The 26,166-nt window shown below is 40.3% G+C and overlaps 3 protein-coding genes across 4 annotated transcripts in view; 1 reads left to right on the top strand and 2 right to left on the bottom strand.

Moving 5' to 3' along the window:
• Positions 1-10,252, bottom strand: part of LOC123505812 (equilibrative nucleoside transporter 1-like) — a 40,219-nt gene extending 29,967 nt beyond the window's left edge. Inside the window, exons 1-3 of one of the 2 annotated variants that reach the window (XM_045257530.1) lie at positions 10,068-10,252; positions 8,213-8,297; positions 6,805-6,885 (exon numbers count right to left, since the gene is read on the bottom strand). In XM_045257530.1, coding sequence (XP_045113465.1) covers positions 6,805-6,885; positions 8,213-8,286 — 155 coding nt within the window. In that variant the 5' untranslated portion in view covers positions 8,287-8,297; positions 10,068-10,252. Of the gene's footprint in view, positions 1-3,527; positions 3,828-6,804; positions 6,886-8,212; positions 8,298-10,067 lie in introns of those variants that run through there. The other variant, XM_045257531.1, reaches the window with a different exon arrangement.
• A 631-nt stretch (positions 10,253-10,883) lies between these two features.
• Positions 10,884-14,725, bottom strand: LOC123505814 (translocon-associated protein subunit gamma-like). Its single transcript, XM_045257536.1, has 4 exons — positions 14,336-14,725; positions 13,700-13,827; positions 12,979-13,070; positions 10,884-12,139 (listed from the first exon to the last, which is right to left on the bottom strand). The coding sequence occupies exons 1-4, from the start codon at positions 14,460-14,462 to the stop codon at positions 11,941-11,943; spliced, it is 546 nt and encodes a 181-aa protein (XP_045113471.1). The 5' UTR covers positions 14,463-14,725; the 3' UTR covers positions 10,884-11,940.
• Positions 14,726-14,984: 259 nt separating this feature from the next.
• LOC123505809 (zinc finger protein 93-like) lies at positions 14,985-25,686 on the top strand. Its single transcript, XM_045257528.1, is given in 16 exon segments — positions 14,985-15,110; positions 16,563-16,682; positions 16,937-17,012; positions 17,587-17,993; positions 18,383-18,465; positions 18,804-18,981; positions 19,217-19,384; positions 20,101-20,233; positions 20,236-20,308; positions 20,488-20,695; positions 21,031-21,175; positions 21,516-21,672; positions 22,216-22,303; positions 22,723-22,857; positions 23,022-23,141; positions 23,500-25,686. Coding segments are annotated over 16 exon segments (2,367 nt in total). The 5' UTR covers positions 14,985-15,047; the 3' UTR covers positions 23,713-25,686.
• The last annotated feature ends 480 nt before the right edge of the window (positions 25,687-26,166 follow it).

Genomic DNA, 26,166 nt, shown 5'->3' with positions numbered 1-26,166 from the left:
GCCATTCAACACAATGACCACCACCACCACCACCACCCACTGCCAGTCCGCCACTAGATAGACAGTTTAACAACCCCTTCCGTACCACGACGCGTTTCCATATTTATTTTAGTTACTTTTTGGTGATTTTATACAGCTTCAGAAACTTATGTGGGGCTTAAAAATAGTGGAGACTCTGGCCATTAATCTTCTGACCTCCATAGACCCTTCCTAATGTTAATAAAATGGTCTAATCGTTAAGAAATCTCAAAGTTAAAATGTGTCCCAGTATTGAGGGGGTTAAAATAGTAATTCAAGACATGTAGCCCTTTCTTCTGGCTAACTCTATTCGGAAGTCTATGGGGACTGGCAACTAAGTGGGCCTTTTTCTCATTTATTTGTTGTTGTTGTTTTGTTTCCTTTGGCCAATTGTTCTCTTTACATAAAAAAGAAAAACTGAAATGCGAAGATATGCAAACGTAAATTACAATGCGAAATGCCATAATTTGTTACTTTCAGAGAGAGAGAGAGAGAGAGAGAGAGAGAGAGAGAGAGAGAGAGAGAAACATCTACAAGGCAATGAACATATGGAAAGTCTGCACGGCTGGCTACTAAACATACAGCATTACAGCAATAGGCGAGGCTGCATGGGCGGTGATTGGCGGTGCTTGGCGGGCGGTGACTGACTGGGGAGCCTCGCAAAAAGAGACCTGAGAAGTCGGGAAAGGAAAGGGGTGGAGGGTGCGGGGAGGACCTTCAAGTGGACAACATCAGTACCAATTGAACACTTTTGCCGCATATGAAAAACTCAAACTGCGTCATTCTGGGGTATTGCGTGCCACTTTTCTGTCTAGTCTCGTCCACTTTCTCTCTCTCTCTCTGTGTGTGTGTGTGTGTGTGTGTGTGTGTGTGTGTGTGTGTGTGTGTGTGTGTGTGTGTGTGTGTGTGTGTGGGTGGGTGGGATTAGTACCATAGGAGATATATTTGACAAGCACTTTTCTCCACCATTCTGGCGCGGGGGAGGCTCATGAGGCTTGGCAGGGCAGGCAGGCGTGTTTTCAACTGACTTGGAGCCTAGGTGTGCCAAACTCCAGCCTAAGACAGCAATCCCCTAATGTTATCCCCAAGCATGATACCATTTGTCTTTTATTGCATTCATTATTTTCCTTTTCTTTTTCTTCTATTAATAGAAAGAAAATGATCAAAAGTTACACTATCTTGAATAAAATCTCTCTCTCTCTCTCTCTCTCTCTCTCTCTCTCTCTCTCTCTCTCTGAATGAACGCCTACGTGCTTCCTTTTCTTTTTTTCTTTCTTAGAGGAGATCTGCCAAAAGGGAGGGAAGGGGAGGGGAGGGGAAGGAATGGTGGGGCTCAAGTGAAAGATCGGGGGGGAGAGAGAGAGAGAGAGAGAGAGAGAGAGAGAGAGAGAGAGAGAGAGAGAGAGAGAGAGAGAGAAGGGTTTATGTTATGCACTTTGCTGCGTCTTAGAACTGTGTGTGTGTGTGTGTGTGTGTGTGTGTGTGTGTGTGTGTGTGTGTGTGTGTGTGTGTGTGTGTGTGTGTGTGTGTGTGTGTGTGTGTGTGTGTGTGTGTGTGTGTGTGTGTGTGTGTGTGTGTGTGTAATTCACTGTTTGAACTGCTGCAGTCTCTGATGAGACAGCCAGACGTTACCCTACGGAACGAGCTCAGAGCTCATTATTTCCGATCTTCGGATAGGCCTGAGACCAGGCACACACCACACACCGGGACAACAAGGTCACAACTCCTCGATTTACATCCCGTACCTACTCACTGCTAGGTGAACAGGGGCTACACGTGAAAGGAGACACACCCAAATATCTCCACCCGTGTGTGTGTTTCACTGTTTGATCTGCTGCAGTCTCTGACGAGACAGCCAGACGTTACCCTACGGAACGAGGGTGTGTGTGTGTGTGTGTGTGTGTGTGTGTGTGTGTGTGTGTGTGTGTGTGTGTGTGTGTGTGTGTGTGTGTGTGCTGCAGAAGGAGAGAGAGAGAGAGAGAGAGAGAGAGAGAGAGAGAGAGAGAGAGAGAGAGAGAGAGAGAGAGAGTATAGGGGAAAATCTGGACTAAGCTAGAGAAAGCACCGCGTGATGGCTGGGCGTGGTGCCAGGAGGAGGAGGAGGAGGAGGAGGAGGAGGAGGAGGAGGAGGAGGAGGAGGAGGAGGAGGAGGAGGAGCAGCAGCAGGAGGAGGAGGAGGAGGAACATGACGTGAAGTGGTGGTGGTGGTGGTGTCGGCAGCGATGGTCGTGATGGTTGTGGTGGTGGTGAGGGTGGTGGGCCGACAGTCTCCCCTCTCCCCTCCCCCATTGGCTTCCCTTTAGGTGAATCAGAGGTCATTCCCTACGACCTCTGCAAGAATGCCAATAATTTCTTACACTTAGCTTTTAACTATTTCTTTATTACAATTTCAATGCTTGATAGTCAGAGTAGTCACTGGCCAAGAACAACAAAATAAAGAATAAAAAACAAACGCCCCATTTAAGTGACAGTTCCCCAAAAAGACTGCCAAAGGAAAAGAAGGCATGAGATGATGGAAGGAGGATAAGTGTCTCGAAATCTCCTCCTTGGAAGAGTTCAAGTCACAAGTCACACGAAGGAGGAAATACACAAGCAGGCAGGGCGTTCCACAGTTTACTAAGCCAGAGGAGGATACAACTTGACTAAACCTTTGTGTGTTACCCTTTCGTGGATATAAACACAAGATTCTACGTAAAGCTGAGTAAAGCATTAATAAGCGACAAATCTCTCTCTCTCTCTCTCTCTCTCTCTCTAAGGAGGATAGCAAGGTAATATTATAATGTGTTAATCAATATACCTCTTCTTTCTAGCTAAGAAAATGTTAACTATTAATTTATTGGACACTTGCACTCGACAGTGGGTATAAGCGGCGGGGTTGATATGAGCATCGTCCCACTGGAGGTGAAGAACATTGCTTTGCCCAATTTCAATTAGGTTTATAAAAATTTTGGGAACTTTTGAAAAATATCAGAATTTTCAGATAAGAAAACAGTAACTACTTAGATTTTTAAGCTGTCATGTCTACACTACACGTATGAAGCACGCTTACTTATCTCCGACTATCATCCTCCTCCATAAATTGGTCTGATATCATTTCTAAGCTTCCTAATGACTCCGCACTAACAATCAGAATCCCTTCGCATCCCTTGCAATTTGGAAGCTACACAGGAAAGCCAAGGCAGCAAAAATCGAGGCAGTGTGTAGGTTACAACTATGACCTTATTCAGAAACACTAATCTCTCATCATCACTATTTCACAAAGCCACAGAGATGCTTAGCCGGGTTCTCAAGAGTGTTTCTCCAGTTCATAATGTAGACACCGTGTTAATCTGTCACTACAACTACAGAAACACACTTGAAAAAACCGCGGCACTTCAACAACATAGAGCCTTGTCAAAGTAGTGGAGGAGCACCCCGGAAGTGTTCCAGAATATAGCAATAAACAAGGCAGTTCAGACAACACAAGGGTGGGGAAAATGAAATCACCGAAGCCACATGCCACTACTGACTGTGCGTGAGTGACCTCCACCATGTCCTTGGCAGCTACTGGAGGCTCCGAGCGGCAGTGAGACGGGTCATCGCTGTTAGAGATGGACTTAGACTGCTGTTCATCTCCCTCCTCCGTGATAGTCGAGGTCACTGTCATCTTCACTCACTCGCACTGACTCCTGCACGGTCGAAAGTAAGGCAACAGGTACGCGAGGCAAGACAGGAGGTTTGCCAGTCAGACGCCGCGTGGGGACAGGTGAGGAAGGTTCAATCTCTGGCACCCTGTGAGCGACTGTGGACGAGCGAGTGGTGGGGCCAACAGCAGCAGCAGCAGCAGCCTCCCCGCGTCGATATCCAAAGAGTGGGCGGGAAGAGCACCAAGGGCGGAGGCATGGGAAAATAGGCATAGGGGCGGGGACACATTATCTCACTACCGCGCATTGCACATCATGGCCGCTTTGAGTTATAATGCCTTAACGCACCTCCACAACACCTCATTTTTACGGTTCCAGTGACAGATTAACAAGACTTATACATAATCTAACATGAAAAAAATCCCTTGAGAACCCGGTAATCATCTTAAACAATAGCCGTGATGTTAGAGCAGAGCGTTTGAAAAAGGTGATTTGATAGTAGACTTCTGAGCAAAGTTTAAGCGTTAAATAAAGTGCTAAATTATACAGATGGGAGGTGTACAATCTATTTGCTATTTCTGAACAGTACATACGTGCCATAACCTCGCCACCCAGGGAAGAATGGCGCCTTAACCCTGTGGATTGAGCGCGGGGAGGGATTCAGGGTGTGAGCTTGTGGCGTATGATGAAACACTCTGCGTCACACCTCCACCACTTTTAACCCCTTCAGTACTGAAACTCATTTTGATCATGATTTTATTCACATTAGAAAAGGTTTGTGGAAGTCAAAAGATTAATGGACGGAGTCTTGACTATTTTAATCCCCACATAAGTTTCTAAAGCTGTGTAAAATCACCGAACAGTAAGCAGAATAAATATAAATGTGCATCATGTTACTGAAAGTGTCAAAAGGCTAATTGAAGTGACACCAGTTTTTTTTAAGGATGTTATTTACGGTTCTAGTAATAGTTTATCAACACTTTCACGTTATTAGCCAGAGAAATATTTAAGAATCTGAAAAAAAAAAAAAAAAAACAACAATCTGGGCCACATTTCTACCATTTTCAAGAGGCCAATTAAAGCGACACGAGTTTTTAAAGATGCTTTTTACGGTTGTAGAGACAGATTAACATGGCTTCCGTGTTACTAACCAGAGAAATATTTGAGAATCTCTGTTGGATGTGAAAATAATCATGGAGAGAGAGAGAGAGAGAGAGAGAGAGAGAGAGAGAGAGAGAGAGAGAGAGAGAGAGGGTACAAAAGGTCTTGTAAACCACCACCACCACCACCACCAGACTCTTGCTTGGCTCATCATTCATACAGTACTGGGTGATAAAATGGTGACAGAATGAGGTTAGTCTGTCTGCATGTACATATATTTAATGCATGAGACAGGTTGGTGTTTCCATTATTACTATTATTATTATTATTATGATGATGGGGACAACAACCATAGTCTCTTCCCCCCCAATGGTTAATATTCACAATGTGAGATAGATATAAAGCTGCCGAATATCATAGAACTACACAACAGTTGAGTATTCATGCTGATCTGGCCACTGGGAGAAAATTGATGACTGGAATACAAAGGAAGACAAAGATTGGAATACAAAGGAAGACAAAGATTGGAATACAAAGGAAGACAATGACTGGAATATGAAGGAAGACAAAGATTGGAATACAAAGGAAGACAGTAACTGGAATATAAAGGAAGACAATGATTGGAATACAAAGGAAGACAAAGATTTGAATACAAAGGAAGACAATGACTGGAATACAAAGGAAGACAATGATTGGAATATGAAGGAAGACAATGAGAGGTTGGATTGAGAGAGAGAGAGAGAGAGAGAGAGAGAGAGAGAGAGAGAGAGAGAGAGAGATTTAGGAGCGTGACAAAACTGGAGCGGGCAAAGATGAGGTGTGTAAGAGGACAAAACTATTGAATCACTAATGTCACATCTCTCTCTCTCTCTCTCTCTGAAGTCTCTGAAAAATCAATACACAAAAAAAGTTAAAAAATATTCATGTTCTCTCTTTCCATTCTGCACTGCCCACTATCTCCTCAGTAGCCAACCGTCCACTCTAGAACAGTTTGATTTCCACGACAACAGACTCCATAAGAACACCAAAGAACTCCCTCCATTATCAGGATGCCATAAGCCACAGATTACTTCACCTCACTGTAAACAGATGCATTGACTTTGTAAGCTCCCAGTTGACAACATACACAGACAATATCTACACTTATCTCACTGATACACAAACCTATTATGTCTCTTTTTATGCCTGTGCACCTGTTATGTGGATCTGCCTCTAACCACTTTTTATTTTAACCACACTCAGTTTGTTTAGGAATTGAAAGATAAGATATTCCAAATGTCATTATCATTAAAAAAAGGATAATGCAAAAACACTCTTCATCACATCCTCATATCAAATTTCATCACAGTTAGTTCAATATTTTTTTTTCTGTAAACAAGTAGACACACCGACAAACAATCAGCTTTGGTTCATCTTACTTCCCAAATTATTCCAGTTTAGACTAACACTGTCCTTGTATATATTGAGCAGCAGTACAGAAAGGCCACCATCTGGTGATGCTGCACCACACAAGGCTATCTGTCTTCACTGATGGATGTAGTATGTATGCATGATGATATGATAATGATTCAAATATCTACCTGCATAAATACATCAGTGTGATATGCTCTGCAAATCAGAACACAGTACAATGGATATTCACTCGTTACATACACAGTAAATGTACAACTGGCTGAAAATCCATTATCTGGAATGCTCACAATCACAGGTGTTTCAGATTTCAAACTTTCCTGCATCTCGGAATACATGCACACATCTCTCCTCACAACAATGGAATTACAATTTGGAATAACTGATCATAAGTAAAAAATATATACATACTTGAAAATGCATCATCATATTTTTCTGGTAATATAAACTATATATACAGTAATATATATAAAGTATGATACTACAGTGCTCCTTTCATCTCATATTGGCAATGATTTTTAAGATTTCATGGGGTTTTAGAATTCTGAACACAAGATTCTTGGCCTGTATTTGTCCACTGTTCACATGAAGCATAATGGATCTCCTTCAAAGCCATATAGGTAAATACTGCAAACACCACAGCAAAACTTACCGAGGAGCAGGACGGGAGGGCCGGAGGAGGGGGTCTGATTCTCCCTGAAATTCTACATCAGTGTCTTCATCTGCAACATAACTGGAAAGGAAGTAAAATAATTTGTTAGTCCTAACACTGCATCAGTAAAGATCATAATGAGTGTGCAGCAAGAGGTGAGCCCAACATGACACCAAAACTAACACAACAAAGAAAATTGATTGATTCTGAGCAAATCTGGGGACATATGACTGAGGAAACACTCAAAGCAAAGCAGAAATGAGTGATTTACTAGATTATCAAAATCATAACACTAGACCCCATAGCTTACACTGGACTTTCAGCATTATCTACAGCTTAAGATTTGATGTATAATGCAGGATAGTCAAAGGTTAACTAGATGTCACTTAGATTTCAGAGATTATTTTATTTTGTTATTATTATTATATACATTTTTTTTTCTTTATGTTGTGGCCTATAGTGCCTGTAGGTTTACTTGAAGAGTATGGGAAGTGCTGTTCAGCTTTCACCCATTAGTGGTGCAGGCAATTTTATTTATAGTGGTCCCTATATTAGGGCCCAAGTGCATCTTTGGTGTAACCTGGGTATCATGGTGACATGTAGGTAACTTTAAACCACTCGACAAATAGCAAAGTATCAAGGCGATATGTGGTGGGATTCAAACCTACATGTGGACATCTGCCTGATCCCACACTCATCACCTTATCCACTATGTCACCGCCTCCCTTTACTTATGCCATGAATAGTAACACACCATAATTGTAAACCAACACAATAACCCTAGTGCCACTCACAGGTTACTCTCACTCAGTTCACAAGTCTGGGTAGCGCACACCATGGCTCCACTCACAGTACACTCAAGTATTGCACTGTGTCAATCTACTCTTGCTTCATTCATGGGCTGCCCCCATCATGTTCAAACAATAGTCATCTGAGCCCAATCTAATCTCAGTCCACTGCCACCTGGTTGACCTAAGTGAGACTGAAATAACCCTGCTGGTAATGCACACTGCTGTCGCTGCACTCAAAGTATTGCTGAGGTGACAGATGCCTGGAGGTGTGCAATAGTGCAGGCCTCGTGTCTTGTTCCAGTGTGTGATACTGGGAAGTCGTGGTGGCAAGGATTACCACTAATAAATTCTTATTTCTTTATTAATAGAATTAGTAATGGGGAGCAGAAATTCATGACTGACAGATATGTGGCTGCATTATTGTAACCATCAGGAATGCAGGTGGTATTCTTTCCTGTTTACATTAAAGAAGAGATAAATACTTAGATAAAATCATCTAAGATTAACCAAATAAGGTACTAACAAGAGTGGCATTGTCATTAAGAAGCAGACAAAGAGCTACAGAAGCAGCAGGTGAGCACAACAAGGTTGGTCACAGCTGTTGCCTGCGTCCTCACCTGATATCGTTGGGGTCCTGAATGTACTGGTCAACGCAACACTCAATGCCTGAAGGAGGGTCATCTTCCATCATGCAACACTGACCTATAAAAGGGAAGAAGTTTAGTAGGTCATCCTTATAAAAATATGTGCATTATCATATCTGCTTATCAGTTTTCATGTGTAAAATAAAGAAATAAAGTTCATTAAGGACTGCAGAGAGAGAGAGAGAGAGAGAGAGAGAGAGAGAGAGAGAGAGAGAGAGAGAGAGAGAGAAAAGCTCTCTCTAAAAGATAAATGCATAAACCTAAGAAAATACCATTGAATTTAATAACTTTTTTTTACCACCCACAGGAGAAGGGAAGTAATGTAACTAATAAACATTCAACAAAGAGGTCCCAAGGTAGTTTTATTTTCCTCCAATTCTTCCTATAGCTTCTGTTTTTCCCTCTTCAGTAAATATCATACACTACAATACTCTTACATACACCACCACCACAACCACCACCTGTCTCCCTGTCAACTTATCTCCTAATCTCCTATCTCCAAGTCCATACAAGCTTGAAGCATGTAAAAATATAATTAACTAAGAACAATGACCTTTTACTATACAAATTTGACTCTATCATGAAAAAAAAAAATGCAATTAAATAAGAATAATGATCTTTTTTTTTTCTATACAAGCTTAATTCTACCATGTAAAACCCAATTAGTTAAAAATCCAATGAACTCTTCTACTCAGTTTGAAGTAGAACCATACAAGAATTTGGCAATAAGGGATGAACTCTTATCGTCCAATTTTCTAATCACTGTCTGCTTATCTTTTGATTACTCTGTACACTTGTGATTCATTCTTTTACAGTCCGATTTTCTTTTTGCTTAACTCAGATCAAATTGTTTGGGACGGTCAAATACATACAAAATTTTCCTTTCTACATAGTTATAATTTTCATTTATTCATTCTCTTGATTATTTATTATACAGAGAGAGAGAGAGAGAGAGAGAGAGAGAGAGAGAGAGAGAGAGAGAGAGAGAGCAAACTTATACTATGACAAGAAAATTTCATGTTTATCTATTGATGTATGTCCACAGTTGCTACATTGACTGCGTGGAAAAAAAAAAAAAAAAAAGCGAAAAATCACCAGCAGATGCCACGTACAGTACTACGTTGACAATCTCTCTCTCTCTCTCTCTCTCTCTCTCTCTCTCTCTCTCAGGACTATTTCGTATATTTTTGTTCTGATTCTTTTTTTTTTTTTTATCTAGCATATGTTTATTTTGCGTAGGTATTTTCTCCTGCTTTAACTCTTCTATCTTATCACTAATAATAATAATAAAAAATAATAATTCGTCTGGCATAATAAATCTCAGGAACAACAGGATTTTCAGCATTAAAATACCATTATAGAAGAAAGCAAGTAAATAAACAAAATAGAATAGAAAAAAAAACAGAAAAGGGCAAGAAAAGAAAGAAAACGAAAACTGAATTAAAAGAACTCGCTTATGTACAGATGAAGAAGAAAAAGGGAGAGAGAGGGAGAGAGAGAAAAAATAAATAAAACGTTTGAGACTAAAAATAAAAATGAAACAACAAAGGACAGGAAGGGCAAGATGCAATACCCTACTGAAGACCCAAAAAAAAAATAAATAAAACTTGTTTACATCTACACAAACAATACACAACCCTCACACACCCATCCCTTCCTCTACATAAAAAAAACTACCATATTAACTAACTACATGTAAAAATCACCCCTTTGTTTACTCAATCTACAAAAATCAAAGAAAAAATTGCCCATTCGCCAACTCTGGTTTCCAGAAAGTATTGCCAACTCGACAACAACAAACCAAGGAATTGTCATATTTTTCACTTACCTCTCCACTCCCTCTCCTTCAATCAGCTCTTTTCTCACCACACGGGTAGTCCAGACCATGCTTCGCCTCTCTGCACGTCTGTCCTCACTGGTGCGTGTCTCGGAGAGTGTTAATTCTTATTCATGGTGAGGTAGGACGGAGTATTCACAACCTTCCCGAGTACGAGTGAGTGATCGACTGTGAGACTGCTTTGACTTTTGGTCGAAATGAACGAATATCTTTTTCTTTGTTTCGTTCAGCTTTCACCCGCTGGCTGGGCTCTCTACCTGCTGTTTTCTTCTTTTTTTCATGCTCGTGTTGTTATTTTATGTGTGCTTGTTTTGGGAAGAGATAGTGGGAATGTATGAGGGTTTTTTTAGGGTCCTGTTGTTTTCTTGTATTTTTTTTTTTTTTTTCGTTTTTGTCTCGGGTTGTGGAGAGAGAGAGAGAGAGAGAGAATGATCGTTTTTAGTCTTAAATCCACTCTACAGTATATCTTCGGTCAGTCAACTAAGCCTCGTCTCCCCGTAACCTCTGTAATCTGCTGGCGTGTCATGTTTCACCACTCGAATTACCTAATGTCTTTCTTTTCCCTTCCCTTCTCTCTTGTTTCTACTTATTTGTTACATAGCTACTGTATGTACGATATTGCTTTTCCGCACCTCTAGTTTTGCTTTCTTTCCTATAAAATAATTATCGTCTTTATTCGAAATGTTCTGTTGATCCTCTTCATTTTTGTGGACATTTTTTTTTTTTTTTTGTTACTACTCTGCTGCTTTTCCATACAAAGAAATCCTATCAGCATAGATTTCTAAGGACAATAATAATAATAATAAAAACAGTAGTCAATATCCATTTATTTAATCCTTTTTAAAGACTTGGTCATAATTTAACCAATCCATTTCATATCAGTCATGCCACACACACACACACACACACACACACACACACACACACACACACACACACACACACACACGAGTCATTTGAACATGTCTAAGTACCTGCACTATTCACAACTGTATGCAGTATGGTCTTCATTCAATGATGTCTGATGAGTAACAAATAACAGTGACATCAAGAAATACAATTATGGCAGAATATAAATTGTCAACCAAATAAGTGCTGTGTTAAAGATGACAATACTGTTGACAAATCACATTTTCTTAAATCCCCCAAATATTTTGGGCCTGGCATTCATTAATACAGTCTTGAAGCACTTAGTGGCTGTACTTTTTTCCCTGGTCAGAGGGTTCAATCCCTGGCACAGGTTTCTCAAATAAATGTGTCAGTGCTTCTGTGAAATGCCCAAAAGGGGCATGACAGGAGGAATACAGGCTTAACACCGAAGCTTACAGGAACAAAGCCTACAGGCAAGGTGAAATAAACGACAACAGTCCTCTGAACTGACACAGATGGACTATGGGAGTTCTATACAAAAAGAAAAAAATCAAGACACTTTTGTGAAAGAATTAGATACACCATGAAGTATATACATTATGTATATACAAGCCTTCATTTCACAAAGAAGACATGTTTATCCCTCTGGCTCCCTTTGAATTACTGAGAGCTCAGAGTGGTAAACTGTGGAACATGGAACATTGAACTGAACTGAATTATACAGTCAAGATTCAAAATGTCTCTAAGTTACATGTTTGTATGATATTTTTCACAGTATTCAAGATGGTCAATAGTTTCTCCAACATACAAAATAAGCATCCATGTACCCCAAAACAATAACTACTAACCATTCAAAACAACAGGACACAGATGATGAAGCATGACCTAACATCACAGAAAAAAATAAGAATAAAATGCTATGGAGATGCAACCAAAGCACTGATGACAAAGGATCAAACACCAAGAGAAAGAGAGGGAGAGGTGGTGTGAGCCTCTACTGTGTGCTAGTGGAGAAGAGAGCAATGATGCCGGCTGCTCCCAGGGTGCTGAACACATAGTTGTAGGCGGGAGTGACTGACTTGAAGATGAGGAAGGAGCCCACCACCACCAGCATGAGGAACAGAGCATTGTTGTAGAAGAGAGAGAAGGTTGTGGCTTCAGCTTCAGCCACTTCATTCTTCTTCCACAGCACCCTGATGGATAGGTGTACACATTCATTAGTATTCTTAAGCATATGGTAAAGTATACACAAGGAGCTTGGTTATGGATAAGAAGGGTTCTGTGTGAGTGAGTGAGTGAGTGAGTGTGTGTGTGTGTGTGTGTGTGTGTGTGTGTGTGTGTGTGTGTGTGTGTGTGTGTGTGTGTATTTCACCACCACGGTCGTCTGCTGGTCACCCAGCCAGCCTTCACCATTACGGAGCGAGCTCAGAGGTCATAGACCGATCTTCGGGTAGGACTGAGACAACACACACTCCACACACCGGGAAAGTGAGGCCACAACCCCTCGAGTTACATCCCGTACCTATTTACTGCTAGGTGAACAGGGGCTACACACATTAAGAGGCTTGCCCATTTGCCTCGCTGCACCCGGGACTCGAACCCGGGCCTTTTCGGTTGTGAGCCGAGCGTGCTAACCACTACACTACGCGGTGTGTGTGTGTGTGTGTGTGTGTGTGTGTGTGTGTGTGTGTGTGTGTGTGTGTGTGTGTGTGTGTGTGTGTGTGTGTGTGTGTGTGTCTGTGAGCATGTGTGTGTGTGTGTGTGTTATATAATGAAAACTTGCCTAAGAGAAGCTGCATGTTAAAGATTCATCAATTAAAATGTGAATACTATACCAATAAATTTTGAGCCATGGAATAAGGAGTTTATGTGATAGTGTGCAATATATTCCATGATCAATATAGCATGATTGAATCTTGAACTATAGCTCCTCTACAATGTCTGCATGAAATATATATAGACAATCATTATTAATGCCATTACTACTAAATTTTAGGTAGAATATTAAAGTAATCTCTCCCTCTCTTTTTACCTTTCATCCTTCTCCTTCTTGGCCATCTTCTTGTCATCAGAAAGCTTGCGCATCACTTCTCGAGTCACGGCATCCTCAACCTTCTGGGCCACCTGAAACATAGATTGACTATTCATTAACCATTCAGAAGCAATCATGGGTCAGAGTAGGGAGAGTGACAGGGAGAGCTGGAAGGTGAGTGATTGAATTAAGACACAACAACAGCCAAGGTCATATGACACCGAGAGCTGGAAGGACGAACATGAGGCAGACCTGCACATAATGGAAGCAACAGGTGTGATAGATGGGGAGAATTGGTAATCATTTCTTACATAACACTTACCATGACACTTAGAAAAAAATAAAAGATTCATCCCTAGTGTAAATTATGGGGTATATAGAGAGGCAATCAGAACCTGGCAAAATAAAGACTAAACAATTATTGACACAAATAGATAAATATGGTAAACATACTGTAAATGTTGTCTTAAATGAATCCAGCAACTCATGATGCAAGTTAGAATAATTGTATCAATATCTATAAATGTGTACCGTACAATTCACCAACAAAAAAAAGAATAAGGATTGCAGTTTCTTAAAAATAAATAGTTCACACTAACTAAATACATATATACCCAAAAAGTCCATGAAAACTCACACACAAAACATGACATTTAATACTCGTCTCAAACAGAGATTTATTTATTAATTCATTTCATACCAAAACCAAAGTTCAGCATACCTTGTGTTTCAGGACAAACTTGGTGTTCATGTAAGCAAAAGCCACCAGATAGGTGGCAATGGCAGTGACAAGACCAAAGATGGCAGCGGAGGACAGTGGATCCATCATGTGGATGCGCCAAAACAGCCCTGTGGATGGAAAACAAAAGAACGTTCAACTCTGCCATCTTCAAGAACACTGACAAACTGTGACTGGCTACTATAAGTGTTACATTCAGTGGAGTGAACCAAGATTAAATAAAAGGAAATATCTTACAGACTAAAGAACACTATACCTTTATGAATTAACACATGTATGTAACAAAACATCATGCTAACCTTGACAGGCATCCTTCAATTTCTTTCACCAGAAATAAATCAATAAATTGCCACAAGAAATGAAGAGAAACCTTTATGGGTCATCTCCATCTAGCAGCAGGTGGCGGGCACTCCACTCTACACGTGCTGTCACGTCTCATCCCTGTTCAGTATCCGATGACCCGGAAATACTATATAAAGTGATCACTACACAGAGGGCAATGCGAGTATAGCAAAGGAAGGCCGTCCCTACAGCACTATTGAAGGTTCAGTCCCCACCGGTGCCCTGCCTGACAAGTGACAGCTGACGCCAGACTCGCCGTCACTTTGCTCTACTCACATATTGGGATGGCGGACACAATTAGTGCGTTGAAGTAGAAGATGATTGAACTCTTCTTGGATACATTTCTACTGAAGTCCTGGAGCAGCAGTTCCTCTTCCTTGGTGAGCTTTCCCTTGGCAACCATAGTGGCGGAGTGTTCACGTCCTCCCGGCAAGACTAGCAGTGGCCCTGTAAACACTGGCCAGCAATGCACCGCACCTATCCCCAAACACACTATCGCCTTCAAAAACACACCAGTTTATATCTGTTTTATGACTCAATTTCTATAAATTATATAAAAGATTAATATATCAATTTTTCTAAAGAAACATATGAAATGTAAATGTATTTGTAAATTTTTAAAAAGCTTTAGATGTCTCCTGTGAGTGTCGAGCCTCCAGCCTGTCGTCCCGGCTGGCCCAGTGCTGCCAACCCCCACTGCTGACGTGGTCCCCGCCGCGCGCCACACGCGGCGTCTCTCACCAAGCCGGGATGGTTGGCTACCTTGTATAAACATTCACTCTCGTGTATGATAAACTTTGATAACAAAACATTCTAATTGGTCTCTCTAGTCAAATTGTAAATCACAATACTTTATCATAAAAATTATTTGAAGCTGATTTTTTTGTTTTTATTATCAAGTAACTCTTATTTCTTACAAGTTTTATTTTGTCTTAGCAAACTCACATTTTCATACCGATCAAAGGAGGAAGAAGACCTCAAAGTTAAGATGGGCATTATTAAGCCCCTAGTGTCTGAAACCCTACACCTCATCGCGGAATTCATCCAGGAGGTGAGACACGCCCCCAGGCTCCGTCCTGCCCCACCACCAGGCTGGGGCTGGGCGGGCCATGCGAGGCAGGGCAGCGACTCCACTTCCCCCGCCGTGTCATCAACAGACCCCCTGACAGATGCATGAGGGGGTGTGTGTCTCGCCCTGACACACCACGCCTGCCGCTCCTCATTGTTCCTGTTACCACGAGGAATGTGGAGTGAAGGTGCAGAGGTGTCACTGAGGGATGGGAGTCCGGCCGTCTCACCGGCACTGTTTCCTCACCTCACCCTAGGGCTTCTCTTCACCCACTGCATGCACCACACTCCTCACAAGTCAAATGTCTGCCCGTCATTCACCACTCAAACCTCTCTTGTCCCTGATATCATTTTGTCATTTATTGATTCTTTTTTTATTTGCCTATGTATATACGTATGTGTTATATTGTATCTGCTAGGGAAGGTATTTTAGAATGAGGGAAGCAAATGCAACAGGATTGACTCTTCTGAACAACCATGAGCCATGCTACCCCAACATGTCAATTTCTCAACTATGTGATATTGTAGAGCTTCCCAGAATTCAATCTCTCTAATGCCAACCTGAACCTTTCACCTCTTGTACCTCTAAAGGTTGTATTGCCTGTGTGTGTGTGTGTGTGTGTGTGTGTAATTCACCTCGGTCATTTGCTGGTCACCCAGCCAGTCTTCCCCATTATGGAGCGAGCTCAGAGCTCATAGACCGATCTTCGAGTAGGACTTAGACCACATCAACACACAACACACCGGGAAAGCGAGTCCACAACCCCTCGAGTTACATTCCGTACCTATTTACTGCTAGGTGAACAGGGGCCACACATTAAGAGACTTGCCCATTTGCCTCGCCGCTTATCGGGACTCGAACCGGCCCTCTCGATTGTGAGTTGAGCGTGCTAACCACTACACTACGGTGTGTGTGTGTGTGTGTGTGTCAGGGCCATGATCTGAAACACTTTTGGCTGTGCCTCCACTTCATCCAGAAGACTCAGGATCAGGAGTCACCAAACTTTTTTTCACAGTGGTCTGGATAACTAAAAAAAGTGACAAGCACTTGCCTCGTAATAATTCTGATTGATACTTGCAAGTCAGAACAAAAATATATAGATACAATAATTTAAGATTAAAACTATATACTAAATTTAAGGCACAGAGCAGTCAGGTCTCTGCACATCTGAAGATCATCTAGTATTCTAAACATAACATTGAGAGTTAAATTGTATCACAACATCTTGTGTTTTGTAAATCTTATCAAGTCAATTCTAGTACTGTCAGCAGCCCTGATGAACTGATGCCATGGGTCAGATCCATCAGGAGACTATCATAGCCCTAATAAATGTAGGGAAAAAGAAAAATGTATAGTATTTATATTTTATGAATCCTTTTAGAAGTTTATCATATTTTGCTTTCTGTATAATACCAGTGCACTTGTATGGTACAGGCTGAAGGGGCAGAGTTGGTGAGTGGCCACAGTCTTACCTACCAGCTGAGTGAGGAAGAGGCCAGCTATAGCATCCCAGCATACATCTTGAGCCTAGAGAAGCTGATATCCAATTTGAAGGTCAGTAGTTAAAAGCTTTGGCAAAATACTTGATTAACATTACAAAGAAAACTTGCTCATGTGTGGCCAAATTTTTGTGATTTTGAAGCTATTGGTAAATACTGAAATATCAAATGAGAATAAGAAGTGGTTGTTGAAGGTGCTTTTTTTTTCTAGCATGGTAGGCTATATGCATACTTGTAAATTCTAGCATAAAGGTTTGTATCCTGAAGCATGAGTGTATAAATGATGAATTACTTTTTATTGGAACACAGACTATTGTTCTCAACTTGAAGAGCAAGGCAGCATCACCGTCCATAAGTAATGTCCACCAGTCGGAAGTTTCCTCTGGTGAGCATTTAATTTCCTCTACATAATCTTTTTCCTTTCAATATGACAATTAAGTACCTACTTATTTATGGTAAATAACAGTGTTTTTTTTTGTTTTTTTTTTTTTCCTTTGTTTGTTTTGACTTTTGATTGGCATATATTCATATTATGATCTTTGTTCCTTTTCCCTGCTGACCAGTTTTATTTTCTTGTATTAAAATTTCCCCTTCAATCAGTTGAATGTACTAACACATAAAGAGATACCAGTGACTAATATAATTAATTATGGGGGCTGCCGTGGTACAGTGGAACCATGCGTGTTTTGGGGTCTGATGGTCTCCAAGCACACGGGTTCGAATCCTGTCCACGGTCCGAATGTAGGTTGGGCTTCCTCACTCGGGACAACGGTTTCCTAGCGGGTGGGCTTTAAGATAGGAGGTACCCTAAAAAGTAACCCCCTTTAGCCCAGAAATTCCCGTGAAAAGTCCACATGGTATAAATAAATAAAAAAATAATTATGATACTCTCACATAGTTGATTAAACATTGTAATAAACACATCTGTTGTCCTATACGAGTAATCAATTTCTTTTCAGACAATGAAAGTTCTGAGGAATCTCAAGAGAGTCCTGGTGAGGGAGGTGAAATTTCAGGAAGCCAGATGTCCACCACTCCACAGTATACACTTCCTGCAGCAGACATCAAGGCTTCTCTTGACAAGCATTCAGCACTGGACACCATTGTTGAGGATGCTGGCAATGCAACAAGCATGGTGCTGCCCCCAAACACCATCACCTCCATTCCCTCATCCAGCACCTTACAAGAGAGCCTGCTTCCTACATCTTTCCCTACTACCTTCCCCACCTCAGAACACCAGCCACCACAGATGAGAAGCATGACAGACCCAACTATGATCCTTGAGGGCCCTGTGAATGTGGATCAGTCATATGCCGATGCTACAAGGAACCAGGAGGATCTTGGGCAGTTTCCCTCTTGTATTAAGGTGATGCATCCTGTCCTTAGTCCATTTTATTTCAAGTGATATCATCCCAGCATGAGTCCATTCAGAAAGCCACCTCCTTCTTTCACTGGGAAACACTCCCAGGCAGCAATCTCTAGAAGCTTCATCTGTTTAATTGTGTTCATCCTTGTCATTCTTCTTTTCATGTCAGTGCCACCAAAGAACAAGCCATGGTATATGCAACATTGTGTTCATATGTTTCAAAATTATTTTATACAGATATGAATGATAATAGTTCATATGCACTACCTTGTGGTACTCAAGTGCTGGTGGACAAGACTTCACCCATGCATCAACATATAAGTATATTCATTAGTTTTGCTTTATAAAGAATGTCATATTAATACATAGTCTGTTTACTTTTTTTCCAGTGTGGGGAAAGCCTGTCTTCTGAAGGTGAGGCAACTTCATCAGGTGGCAGTGGAGTTTTGGACACCTGTTCCCAATGCTCCAGGTAACAGTACTTGTATTCCTCACTGTTTGAGTGTTTGTAACATTGTGCTCATTGCTTGGCATTTCTGAAGTGCTGCAAATGAAGAGGCACTATTTAGGCACTATAATCACTTAGTTTGTTACTTTGTGATCAAGAACTAATTGTGATGAACTGCACTCTAAAGTTTTGCTTTTCACGTTTTTATAGGGAACTAATTTTAACTATAAATCTTCTTATAGCTGTTGAACCACATGGAATTTGGATAAGTTTCTGGTATATCCTTTTACAAATCTATAATTCAAAACTTCATAATTCATGTACTATCTTCAGGCCACTAATGTAGTACGTGGAATCTTCAGTATTGCAGATTCTGTGTCAAAGCGCAGAAGACGAAAAACTACACAAGACGACACATCTGGTCTGGATTCATCGGGTGGGGACAGCAAGGCACTGGAAAGCTCATCCAAGAAACACTCATGTGAAAAGTGTGGAAGAGTGTTCTCCAAGTGGAAGCATCTGTCCATTCATTATACCAAGGTAGAATATGGTTGTGATGGGAGAGTTATTTGAGTGTTTGAGTGGATTTGTATGAATTGATTATGTATTATAAAAACTATGTAAGCTCATTTCTTTTAGAGAATTGTAATACTTATAGAATCCTGTTTTATGATCTTATTTTTATTAACCTTCTCCGTGTAAGCCTGTAAGCTGGAATAATTGTAGGAAGTCAAGAGTTTGTATGTATATATGTAGTATGTCTGCTTTTCCTCAGGTACACATGGATGAGGATGGTGGTGAAGCAGGAAATTCTGAACTGATGAGCAGCAACACCCTCCCTCTGTACTGCTGCAAGACCTGCAACCTGGCCTGCCTCTCCATGAACTCCTTCAACACACACAACTGTCGTTTGCCAACGGATGATGACAACCAGGCCTCCACTGTAAGGTCAAAGATTAAAGAGAAAATTTAAGAGAATGATAATAGTAATGGTAATATGTACTATATTCAGTCAGCTTATACACACAAATTAAGAATTCTTTCCAGTTTCAGAGCAGTCACATTCAAAGTTAAAAATTACACAAAAAAAAAATTGTCTAAGAATTACATTAAAATGCACTAGAATTAGAAAAAAAATGTGTAAGAATTTCAATGAAGTAAAAAGTTACAAGAATCATCCTCATGTATTAGTGAGGAAGAACATCATTATGTTATTCAATTCTCACCTGCACAGAGGAATTCTTCAATCTGCATGTCAGTATTGTAGTGCAGTGAAGGTAGTGATGGCAAAGGAGACATAGGAGTGAATCAGTTGTGTTGTCAGATCCTGATGGGGAGAGACTTGGTATGTGGGACAGTTGAGCCATACTCAAAGAAGTATATGAGAATTGATCCTCTCTCACCCTGGAGGTCTTGGGGCTAAGATGTAAGAGGGATGTTTGTGAATGTTAATGAAAGCCCATAGACAACTTATCTAGGTTACCTTCCTGTACAGGGGATGTGTGCCTGGTATATAGTAGATGGATTTCATAAAGAGCTAATTTTTAACACCATTGTTTTGATTGCTCTAAATTTTTAATCATACAATTTATCTGTACCATCACATATATTTTAGACATGTTCAGGCTGCTAAAATGTTCCACCCAACTTTTCTTACAGCTCTCAAACAGGATCTTAATCACTAATGTGCTGAAGCTACACAAGCTGCGGAAGTTTGTGTGTGAGGTGTGCGGCGTGGAGTACCGGACCTTCAAGCGCATCACGTACCACCTGCCCCGCTGCTCCCCTGGGCCCTACCCTGCAATGTGTGCACTCTCATGTTTGCCACTCAGAAGGAACTCAACTACCACAAGAGGAAGATGCATAAGTTAGTCATTTTATTCTTTTCCTTACATCACTGGTGGTAGTAACTGCTTTCACATCACTCCCATAGTTAGTTACATACCAATTCCTATGTTGGTGCAGTTATTCATTTCTCTTTCTTTTTTGTAATACCTAGTTTGAAGGCAGCTCTGATAGAGGTCTTCAAGTGTTTTTGTTCTGCAGAGATGAAAAGTGCTTTGTGTGTGATGAGTGTGGGAAGTCGTTCCAGCGCAGAACATCACTACAGAAGCATGCCATCAACTGGCATGAGTCAAGCAGTGCTGTGGGGCCCTTCAAGTGTGATCTCTGTCCAAAAAAGTTCATTCGTAGAATATACTTAACAAACCACAAGCTGAGGATGCATGGTCTAGACAAGAAGTTCCTCTGTCAGGTATTGTTTGTTAGAAGTATTGATGCACTTTTTCTCTCTTGCTTTATTTTTGTTAGCAGATTGTGATGTTATGAAGTGGTCATACATATGCATTTTGAAGCTCTATTACACACATCATTTAGACTCTTAGCCCCAATGGGAACCCAGTAGATAAAAAATATTGTAATGTATTTTTATGTGGAAATGCTTTATAATAGATAAGAACATGTGTTTGGTTTGCACTGCAGGTAAAGATCCAGAATTGACATATTATGTTTATGTATGTTGTACTGTCTGTTGTACTGATGTCTGTCCACTGGGTCTAGTGGTGGCAATGAGATGAACATTCCCTCCAGGTTTGTGGTAATAAGTTCATGACTCAGAACTCCCTGATGACCCACATGGAGGTGCACAGTGACCAGAAGAGATTTGAATGTTCCTTCTGTAAAAAGAAGTTCAAGAGGAAAGAGAAGCTGAAGTACCATGAAAGGATACACACTGGTTTGTGACCTCCAACCTGATTCTTTCTATTATTTTTTCTTTCATGTTGATAAATTGATTCTTGCTCATGTATTTGTTTCTTTGTTATTATTGATTAATTGCTTGATAGATAACTATAGATTAACCACACTTAGCTATTTACATAATACCTTGTCTCTCCTTCCTTGATTATGTCAATTTCCTTGCATTTAATTAGTATGTAGGGAATTTTGTGGAAGTATATGCAGGTAGGCTGTGTTCTGTTTAACACAATTGAAATAACAAGAAATTAAATAAGCTAATATTTTGTATAAATAGATCTATTAATTCATTGGGTGAACTATTTTCTTTCTTGTGGCAGGTGAGAGGCCCTACCAGTGCCAGCTGTGTTCCCGTGGGTTTGTCAGCAAGACCAAGCTGGACGATCACGTCAGCCGCCACCTCGGTGACCGGCGGTATCGCTGCTCCTTCTGTACCAAAACTTATGCTGGAGCCTACGACCTCAAGCAGCACATCAGGCAAGTACTACATCCATGCAGTGCTGATGAAGCCATTCTTGTTGCTAGTCTGAAATTAATGTAAAGAAAATATTGACTTTAGATGTATCAAAAGCTTGATTTGAATGGTGAAAGTGTCATTATTGCAGTATGGTAGTAATGATGTGTTGAGTACTCTGATAAGTGTTCCCCTGAAGTATGGGAAACATCCAGATTACAAACACTGCAGCTACATTAAAAGAATGCTGGCGCCTTGCTTTCTGCAAATTGTTAAAGATGTTTGAGTCAAGTAAAACAAAAATGCTGCATACTTCCCTCTCTGTATTTTTTATTCTGACATTGAAAGAAGTTTTGCTTGGCTACTTTCAAAGTAAAGCTTGTACTTATTTCCTTGTTCTGAAATTGTATTTGGTTGCGTATGAATATTGGCTTTGCATTGATTTGTACAAAAAGAAAGATTGATCAAACACAGAAATGGAGATGAAGGAAAATATATAACTTAGTATTGACATTGGTGAGTACATGCACTTGTATTATCAGATATTATCTGCTGTTGTGTTTTAGGAAGGTGCATGACAAGCCATGTGACAAGGTGGCTGTGACTGTTGTGGCTCCAAGCCAGACCAGCACCAGCAGCAACAATCTCACACAGGTATTTGGTGATCCATTGCCTCACTTCCTCTGCGTGTGATTATATTTATTCTGCTGTGCTTTACATCACTGAGACAGTTTAGAAGGATAATATTTCATTTCAGATATTTTAGTCTGGTTATTAGAATATGCTGTTTACTTAAAGAACCCTTTTATACAGTTATAAAATGATGTAGGATTCTAGGAATGCAGCATGGATAATGAAAAAAATTTACTTTAAAATTAAATAAAAAACACCCAAGAAAACCCAATCCTTTAACTGAAACATAATATTTGTATCAACATTCTTCTTTTCCAAATACTTACTTAATTGTCTGTCAAATTGCCTATAAGGTAGATGAGTGTCAGAAATACATAAAGTACAGGCAAATGTCGTCATTAGTGAAGTACTAATTTAGTAATGGATTTCATGTTTCATAGGTGCAGGTTTTGGATCCCCTAGCCATTGCTACAGCTGCTTCAGGCTTGAAGGAAGAGGAGGTGGTGACCTGTGGGAGCAACACCAGCTCTCTCCCACAGCCTCAGGGCAGCACCTCACTACCCACACTGGAAGAAGTATGAGTTGGCATATTCACTTCTCTTGATAGCTGAGTTTGTGATTAAAGTCATCTTGCCATTCTTTAGACAATCAGGTACTGCTAATGAAATATGAAGGACAATTCAAGTAATACTTATTGTGCCTGGTATCATAAGGATATTACATTGGTTTCCCATGACAGGTTGGAGGTGGCATGGTTGGGGGTGGGCAGTACATCACCATGAGTGGGCAGCAGACAGTCACCATTCCTGTGGTGGGCAGTGTGCAGGGACACATCCCCTCCATTGGTCATGTGGTGCAGGTGAGCAGCTCAGCCTATTCAAAAGAGCTTCCTCTTTTCAAAAGTTGCCAAAAAGTTTAGTGTATTTGATTGATTCTATAACATTATGGTTTGAAATTCATAATCAGGAGGTGACTTTTTAGGTGTACCCCTTTTTATGATGCAACCTCTCTTCATCCAGCTGAAAGCAGGAACAAGTATGAATCTTAACTAAGATGTGACCTCACAATTCAGGGGAAGGTGATCACTTCTATTCTCATGTATCTGTATCTGTTGCTCCAAAAGATCAAACAGTGTCACACCACAAGAGCTATTAACTGATAAAAATAACTTGTAGTAAACATCTTGTTCAATCATTCCTGTGTCACACTTTCTTCAGGTGTCAGGTTCCACTGTCCCACTGACTGGGGTGGGAACAGCTCTTGGCACTGGAGGAACATCAGTCCAGACGGTGCAGGCGGTGCAGACCATACCAGGCGTCACCACCACTGAGTACTCTGTCCAGACACTGCCCCCACAGGCAGTGCATGCCCCTCAGGGTTACATCTTCACACAGGGCTTTGATATGGTTAGTGGTACATTGCAGTACTGAAAGAACACTGAGTCACCCAAGTTTTGGGTCTTGGGGAATTGTTTTGTGGAGACTTGAATGCTCCTGGAGTGTCATATCAGTTTTAGTTCTAGTCTGTCCTGTGCCAGAGAACCAGGAATACTAGTGAGGCCTTGATGAAAATTATAGTTAAACTATGTATTATAGTCTTTAACACTATGTATTTATTCATACATATGTAATTTATCAAATTATGTTTCAGTAATATAGTAGAGCAAACAGTAAAGATCATTAAATTTGTCTTGGATGACAAAAGAAACATTGCTTTCCTAGCAAGGTGGCTGGTACAAAGGTGTACAGCAGCTGTGAGCCACACACTGCTGCTGAGCCATCCACCTCCTTGCTACAGCAAAGAAATATTTACTTTGTTCTGAAATGATGAAATCACCATGCTGGCAATTTACTCTTTCATTTTATGCTCAGTTTTATTGCATATTTATTTGAATCTAGTCAAATATTGGCAGATTTTGTTGAAATTTGTAATATGATGTGATGGTCTTGAGTTGCAGTGCAAACTGTAGCAACTGTAGATCAAGGAACTTTAAGCAGGAGTTGCACTGAGCATGTCATATGAGCATTTCTATTGTGTAATTGCACCTCATGTTTTGTACAAATATGTAAGCAGTTCATGGTGACTGCTGGGCTGTTTGTAATGTGAATCCAGACCAACCTGAACAGTGAAGATTGTGAGAGTGCAGTGAGGTGAGAATGGACTTCCAGAGGAGGGATGTAAGATGTGATGGTGGTGGTGAAGGACTATCTTTTATAGTTTCATTTTCTTGAGTTAATATTTTATGCCATAAATGAGACACAAAATGCACATCTGCAAACATTTGAATACTATACTAATTGTGTGTGCAATATTCATGTAATTACACATACTACAACCAATTGTACACTTTCTTTCTTTTTATAAGCATTTACTTATTTATTTTATTCATTTATTTATTTATTTCATGCTCTAAATACTCTCCCCACACTGTTACAGTGAACACATCATGTCGTCTGTGTGCCAAGCATTCCTACATATGGTGTGTATTGTGTTTATAAACTTCATACACTGTCCTTATACTTCCATATTGTCAGGGGTCAATCTGGTATGCTGCTTTATAAGTTTTACAGTTTTTGTGATGGAAATGTTGCCTTAAGTCCAACTGATGTAGGAATGGCATTAATAATGTAGTATTTAGTAGTAAACACTTGCATTGGGTTGTGATATGGGCCCTAATATGGGTACCATTATGAATAAAATTGCCTACGCCACTAATGGGCGAATGCTTAACAGCGATTCCAATGCTCTTCAAGTTACCTACAGGCGCTATTGGCCAGGACATAAAAAAAAAAAAAAAAAAATACCACTCATCAGTGACACGCCATGAATTGAGATGTGGCAAACACCTTCCATGGATTTATTGAAACATGACATTCTTTCTTCGTAGGTGAAATTTTATGAACTGAATCACATTTCACTAGGATTTTATTAAAAATCCATAGGTAACTTTTGTGAATACCTTGAAAACAGACAGACAAACAAGTGAATACATAATTTCCGTCAACTTATCTTAGTCAGTGTTGGCAGAGGTGGTGTCGAAGGTAGGTACAGTAGTATGGCGCTCATGGGTGGCAACACTGAGTGCAAGCTTTGGTAACACTTATGTAATTACTATCAGATAATGCCGGTGACACAACCTTAGAGGATATGGCAAGACGAATTTTGCATGAGTGTAACAATTTGAGTAGTAGGAGATTGCAGCGCATGCAATGAAATGAACCATGTATCACGTCATGTATTACATTTGCATCACTATCTACATGACAGCGAATATATGTATGGCATACACCACTAACTTATCATTGTCAACTATTATTTGTAGAATCAGCATGTCTTAAAAGGTTTGTGAATTTCTTACAGACTGTATATACGCATAAGGAGAAAATAAATTATATTTTACTATATACATGATTTTATTGTGATGCCATATGTTATGGGTGTGTTAGTGTAGCCTTTGAATTCTGATGGTAAGAATAAAGAACTTGGTAAATGATTAATAAATGCATTGGGTATACTGGTGGAAAACGTGTGATTTATTGATAGACAATGACGTCAATTTCCTGGAAGTCACACTCTGCCTAAACATAATCACTACAGAATGCTAATTATGTACATAAATATCCCGTAATATATACTAGCGTCGACATTCTCTGAACAAAACGTGACTAAAACCTTAATGTGTGTGTGTGTGTGTACTCCCTTTTCACACCAGAGATATTAACAAGAAGCGTCCCTGTGAAATATAATGGTTGATTAGAATTCCTGTACTGGCAATAATCTTAATTTTGATAATAATAATAATAATATATATTTTTTTTTTTCGTCCATCATCTCTCTCCTTCGCCTTTCACATCACCTCCCTCTCCCTCTCCCTCTCTTCTTGG

This window comes from Portunus trituberculatus, chromosome 18 (genome assembly GCF_017591435.1).
Source record: "Portunus trituberculatus isolate SZX2019 chromosome 18, ASM1759143v1, whole genome shotgun sequence".
NCBI classification, from domain to species: Eukaryota; Metazoa; Arthropoda; class Malacostraca; order Decapoda; family Portunidae; genus Portunus; species Portunus trituberculatus.
The sequence above is the reverse complement of the archived record's forward strand: the minus strand, read 5'-3'. Positions and strand labels throughout refer to the sequence as shown.

Coding starts and splice junctions, on each gene's coding strand:
- LOC123505814 (XM_045257536.1), bottom strand. CDS start 14,462: ATGGTTGCCAAGGGAAAGCTCACCAAGGAAGAGGAACTGCTGCTCCAG. Junction 13,828..14,335: donor TGTGTCCGCCATCCCAATAT/GTGAGTAGAGCA, acceptor TTCCATCCACAG/GGCTGTTTTGGCGCATCCAC. Junction 12,140..12,978: donor AAGAAGGAGAAGGATGAAAG/GTAAAAAGAGAG, acceptor CCTATCCATCAG/GGTGCTGTGGAAGAAGAATG.